At 34.9% G+C, this 5,956-nt stretch overlaps 1 protein-coding gene across 1 annotated transcript; it reads left to right on the top strand.

Moving 5' to 3' along the window:
* Positions 1-2,787: 2,787 nt before the first annotated feature.
* LOC144558340 (FCS-Like Zinc finger 2-like) lies at positions 2,788-5,705 on the top strand. The gene is made up of 2 exons (XM_078307165.1): positions 2,788-3,339; positions 5,180-5,705. Exons 1-2 carry the CDS (start codon positions 3,005-3,007, stop codon positions 5,349-5,351), a joined length of 507 nt encoding a protein of 168 aa, XP_078163291.1. The 5' UTR covers positions 2,788-3,004; the 3' UTR covers positions 5,352-5,705.
* Positions 5,706-5,956: the final 251 nt, after the last annotated feature.

Below are 5,956 nucleotides of genomic sequence, written 5' to 3'. Positions count from 1 at the left end.
TTTGATCTACTGATAAAAATAATGCCTTACGTGTAAAAAATTACATGCAAAATGCACATGAATATATTTTTTAATATTAAATAGTTAAGCTACTCGCTTCTAACTTATCTTGAAAAAAGAACGACAACATATATAATATATTCCTTGTAATTGTGATTTTTGCTTGTTTTGCAACATTCGCTTACAAATTTACAAGCCCTTGATGTTTTGACTATTAATTAGTGAACAGAGTTACAGCTTTTTTTAATCGAGGAGGTCTCAAGGGATTCGGCCTCGCGTGCACGCGTTCGATTCTGACCCGCACCTGGCCACCACCGGGTCCCTTTGAGGCCTTTTACCTTTGTTCTATTCTATTTATTTTAGATATTTTACATATACATCCCTATAAACATCCAAATTTGTGAAAATGTTCAGAGCACCTGTGAAGATTTCTTTTTCTTCCATAATATAAGGTGGATAATGAAGTGAATTAGTTTTGTTATTATTTTTAGTTTCGGTTAAGATTATATTGCGTTTTAGTAAGGCTAGTATACAATTTTTGCTAACATACATTGCATTGATCACGTTTTAAATATTTTTTTATTTTATTTTGTATATTAGTCTTTAGCCATTTTTTTTATCATTCAAAGGCCCTTAGGCAAATATTTTTTGTTCATGAATTTTTGTGTTAGTAACTAAACTAAACTTGATTATTTTGACCTCTGTAATTTACTAATAAAATGAACAATGTATGGTTATAGCATATTGGACAATTGTCAATTAGAAATAATACATTTAATATAAAACATCCACCCACTTGGCATGATGAGTCATGCATAAACACCACCTACACGAATTTTAATAAATTTTTTTTTTTTACTTGAATTATATTAAATTGTTTATAACCTTATATCATTAGCTACTACCCACATAAGATCATGAGTTTGTCAAAAAAATAGTTTACAAGTATTGTGTTTGTGGTACTAGCTACCAAGTACATATGTTACAAAAAATCATTTATAAAATTACTAAATTAGACATCAAATTTGACTCTATTTCATTTAAAACGCATAGTAGTGAGCAAGGACACCATTTTCTTTTCTTATATTAATAGCATTGACTTTCTTTTCCAAAACTGAAAACAATATTGTTATAAATTATTGGTTTCATATAAAATAAAAGGAGCTCGTTTTAACAAGACAGCCTTGGAAACTTTTCAAATAGACAATATTTCTCAATGTATATTGTTCATATTTTAAACTAAATAGTATATATACTAAGCATACTGATTTTTATTAAATGTTACTCTAGTTTTTCTAGTTTAAAATAACAAAATGTTACGTATTATCGCATAAAAAACCTATCAGGTAGACTTTAAATGATGAATTTAAACTATTGAAACTGATTTACCTTATGAGTGATGTGTTTACATACAAAGTTTATAACTTTTTAAATTCATTTAGTACACAATCAAGTGGTTAAAAAAATAAAAATTTATAAGGATTTTAAAGAATTTATTTTTATCATTATTTAACTGCTTGATTTTATACTGAAGGAATTAAAAAATTTATAAATTTTACATATGAATGCATCACCTGTGAAGTAGATTAACTTTAATGATTTCAATTTATCATTTGAAGCATGTATTAATATAGGTTTTCAAGACAATAACATAACATATTGTGATACTATCAACAACAAGCCAACCAAAATTAGTTGATTGCTCTCGGGTAGGGTACGGGTACCTCGGGTAAACCCGGGACGGGTAACGAGTAGGGCGGGTACGGGTAGGACGGGTAGTCGGGTAAAACGGGTACGGGTAGGTCGGGTATTTTTTAAAAAAAGTGTACCCTACCCGTTTCATACCCGTGCCCGTCTCGGGTAACGGGTACCTCGGGTAGGATACGGGTATTTTTTTCTGATTTTTTTCGGTTTTTAATACTGTTTTATGTTTTTTTTGTTATTGTTTTTACGGGTAGGGCGGCAAAATTTTTTCAAAATTTGAATTTTAAAAGCAAACGTGTAAAGGGTGCGGGTAGAACGGGTAAAGTATTCGGGTAAATGGGTGCGGGTATGGGTAGGCGGGTTTTAGGTACGGGTAAGGCGGGTACGAGTTGGGCAGTTTTTTTTTTCCAAATATTGATACCCTACCCGTCTCAAACCCGTACCCGTTTACCCGCCTATACCCGGGCACGGGTACGGATACAGGCCGGACAAAACGGGTACTACCCGTTCGGGTTTTAGCAATCCTCTAACCAAAATACAATATAATCAACATTTTTTCTAATCAATGATTTATTTCACTTCATTCTAGCCTGTGATGTTTCATACAAAGCTGTTATTATTACTTAAAATTTTATTTTAATCAAATAAAAAACGATTACATAATTATTCATATTCAGAATAAAAATTATGAAAGGTGACCTTACCTCAGTTCAGGGTAACATGATCAAATTTAACTATAATGTTGAAATAAAAAGTTTATGATCACATAGAACAAATTTAAAAAATTTAGAGGGTTGGTCATCGAAAAGCAAATGTTTCTTTTGTGAGAGTGAGGTATGGTGGAATTCGCATCCTCTGAGATATCTCATATTTTGCGTGACGTTTAGGAAAATTTCAACCGTTACAATACGTTCTGCGCGTATCTCAAAGCTCAAATAACACTGGCCCCCTATGTCACCCCCGAATAGGAATAGGACATGTCGGTCACGCAAAATATGAGATATCTCAGAGGATACGCACTCGGTATGGTGGGGGTCCGCACTGCCACTTGTCCCGCTCGCTCGAACGCTTCGAACCCGCTCCTCTTGTCTTTTCTTTTCCCTTCCATTCCATTAAGTCTCCATTCCTCTCCCTCTCTCTCTCTCTCTCTCTCTCTCTCCCTCTCCCCCTCCAACCACTCTTCCATTTTTCTCTCAACCTCTCCAAAATCAAAATATAGAAAAAAAAAAGTTAGACAATACATTGAGAAAAAGCAAACAGATCTGACAGTCTCAGCTCTCTCTCCTTCCTTCCTTCCTCCATGGAAGACTCCTCCTTCTCTTCCCTATCTAACAGCTCCACGTTCTCATGCGAGCCATGCGAGCCGTTGGTTGAAGAGAGCGCGGATCTCGAAGCAGGGTTCCTCTCTAGTTCTAACACACGTGTCACATCCGCCATCAGCGTTTCCGATGTCAATCCGTACGCTCTCTCCTCTCCCCGTAAATCTGGTCTCATCACCTCAAAAAATCGCCGGTGGCCCAATCGCCGCTTCTTCAACGAGTTCCCGGAGTATGACATCGGACCTCACCACTTCCTTGATTCCTGCTTCCTCTGTAAGAAACCCCTGTCTGGAAATCGCGACATCTTCATGTACAGGTTTGCCCCTCGACTTGCTATGTTTTTCCTCATTAAGTAACTGTATTTCCGTCATTTAGTAAGGGCTTTAGCGTCATTTATAATATTGAAAGGTCTTCTGAACTTATGGAGGTAAGGTGCGCCGCGGTGTATCGGAATCTCTCGGTGTCTTTCCCGACTTGTTTGGAGAAGGACCGACTTTATTTAATTCCTCTTTTTTATTATTTTTTAAATATATTTATTCTCTCATTTTTTCCACACTGTCAAATCACGAGAAATGAAAATTAAAGCCGGTGCCTTTTGCGTGATTTCTTTTCGAAAAAAGAAATGATATTTATTAATTCTTATTTATTGCTTCACCACTCCCTGTCCCTGCCTGAGGCTGTCTCTGTCTCTCTCCCTTTCCCTGGTGACCTGGTCTATGGGGACCCTTATTATTATTTATTGTAGTAAATAAAAACTGACGGTGTGAACCGTCTACAGTTGCTGTCAGAGACGGAGACAACCAGTAAGTCGCTAGCCTACCCGGGCCCACCGTTTGAAAAAGGCGCACTATATTTTGCTAATAATTCCAGACCGTTGGATCTGTGAATCGATAGTCGGACTAAGAGTATAATAACGACAGACCCACATTCGCCGCGATCTTGTGACTTGTCACGAGTATAACAATAGAAATAGAAGTATTCTTTTTTAATCATTGTTCAGTCAGCGTGCTTATTATGTGACTATTAGTGTAGCGGGTCATATTTAAATAATTATTTAACAGGATATGAACCGCTACACTGATTTCTACTGTAGGAGTATCCTAAGATGATCATACTAAGTTCTCACGAGTATAACAATAATAGAAGAGTGAGTCTATGGTACTATGCATATCACGGGTTGTTACCGTGCTACGGCTCTATTTTCGAGTTTTCAAATTCTAACGGTCGATCCGAACCGTTCATCTTGTTCTCCATATTAATATGTGTTTGGAGACCAAATTTTACATTTTTTGAAATTTTTTTACTATTTTTTTAGATATTTAGAAAATCACTTGATCTGAAAATTCTGGACCATCCAAAAACAGTGATTTTCAATAAATCTAAAAAAATAGTAAAAAAATTTCAAAAAATGTAAAATTTCGTCTCCAAACACATATTAATATGGAGAACAAGATGAACGGTTCGGATCGACCGTTAGGATTTGAAAACTCGAATATAGAGCCGTAGTACGGTGCCAAATCGTAATATGCATAGTACCATAGACTCACTCATATAGAAATAGAAATAGGGTAGAAACAGGGTGTTCCCAAGTTCACCAAATTTATTGGTGAACTTGATAGGGACTTGATTCTAAAACCTATCGAATTGCTTTTAAAGGACGAATCTAAACCGTTGAAATTATTCTACTTTATGAGTGATGTGTTTACATGTGAAAATTTTAAAGTTTCGAATTAATTTAGTATAAAATTAAGTGGTCAAAATTAGAGGGTTTATAAATTAATTTTAATGCATTTAATTTTTGAACTCTTTTTGACCACTTGACTCTATACAAAATTAATTTAAAATCTTAAATTTTTTGCATATAAACACATCACTCGTAAGGTAAAAAGATTTTAATAGTTTGTATTTGTTGTTTGAAGTTAATTTGATAGATTAGATTTTAGAGTTGAGTTCACAAAGAGACTTGATGAACTCAAGGAACATTCTAGTTCTACTCATATAAGTATTCATTTTTAATCATTGTTCAGTCAGCATGCTTATTATGTGACTATTAGTGCAGCGGGTCATATTTTTAAATAATTATTTAGCAGTATATGAACCGCTACACTGATTTCCATATTCTAAATTACTCAAACTTTTTTTTTTTCAAAAATCAGGGGTGATCAGCCATTTTGTAGCGAGGAGTGCAGGCAACAGCAGATAGAGACGGATGAGGCGCAAGAGAGCGCAAAATCAGTAGCTCTCATAGCGTCGTCGCGCAGAGAGCTACAGAAGGAGGAGCCACAGAGCAACAAGGGGCGAGGGGGCTCGATCGAGCTGGCCGGGTAGTGATTTTTTTGCAATTGCCCCGTCGGTTTAACAAGGAATAGCCTTTATCAAGTATATTATAGCTTTTATTAAGTATATTACAACATATATTATATATAGAAAATGAATGGAGGAACAGTAATAAATTTTGCTTGTTTTCGCCTTGGTTCTTTTTTTCGGTGTATAGATGGGATCGTTGATGGGTTTCTTTTCGCTCTTTCGTCCTCCAATTTTGTGGCCTTCTATAAAAATGTATGTAAAATAGTATGAGCACTTGTGCTTGTTGTGTACCGGTAGCTTTTGTTGAAACATCAAGTAAACAAATTTCCTGTTAATGGAGAAGAGGTGGTATTTAAAGAGGGAAGCTTTTTCATAGAGGGTCGATGTCTATATTTTTTTTTTATGTTTGCCATGATCAACCTTTTTTTAAAAATTACTAGCAACACAAAATCTAAAGTTTAAAGATAATAAAGGTGAGTTTTTCATAGAGGGTCGATGACTATATATTTTTTTTTTATGTTTGCCATGATCAACCTTTTTTTTTAAATTACTAGCAACACAAAATCTAATGTTTAAAGATAATAAAGGTGAGTTATGAATTTTATTTTATTTCTAATGTAATGTAA

The sequence above is a fragment of the Carex rostrata genome, chromosome 8, assembly GCF_964058835.1.
Source record: "Carex rostrata chromosome 8, lpCarRost1.2, whole genome shotgun sequence".
Classification (NCBI taxonomy): domain Eukaryota; kingdom Viridiplantae; phylum Streptophyta; class Magnoliopsida; order Poales; family Cyperaceae; genus Carex; species Carex rostrata.
Note: the sequence above shows the minus strand (reverse complement) of the source record. Positions and strands in the feature narration are given on the sequence as shown.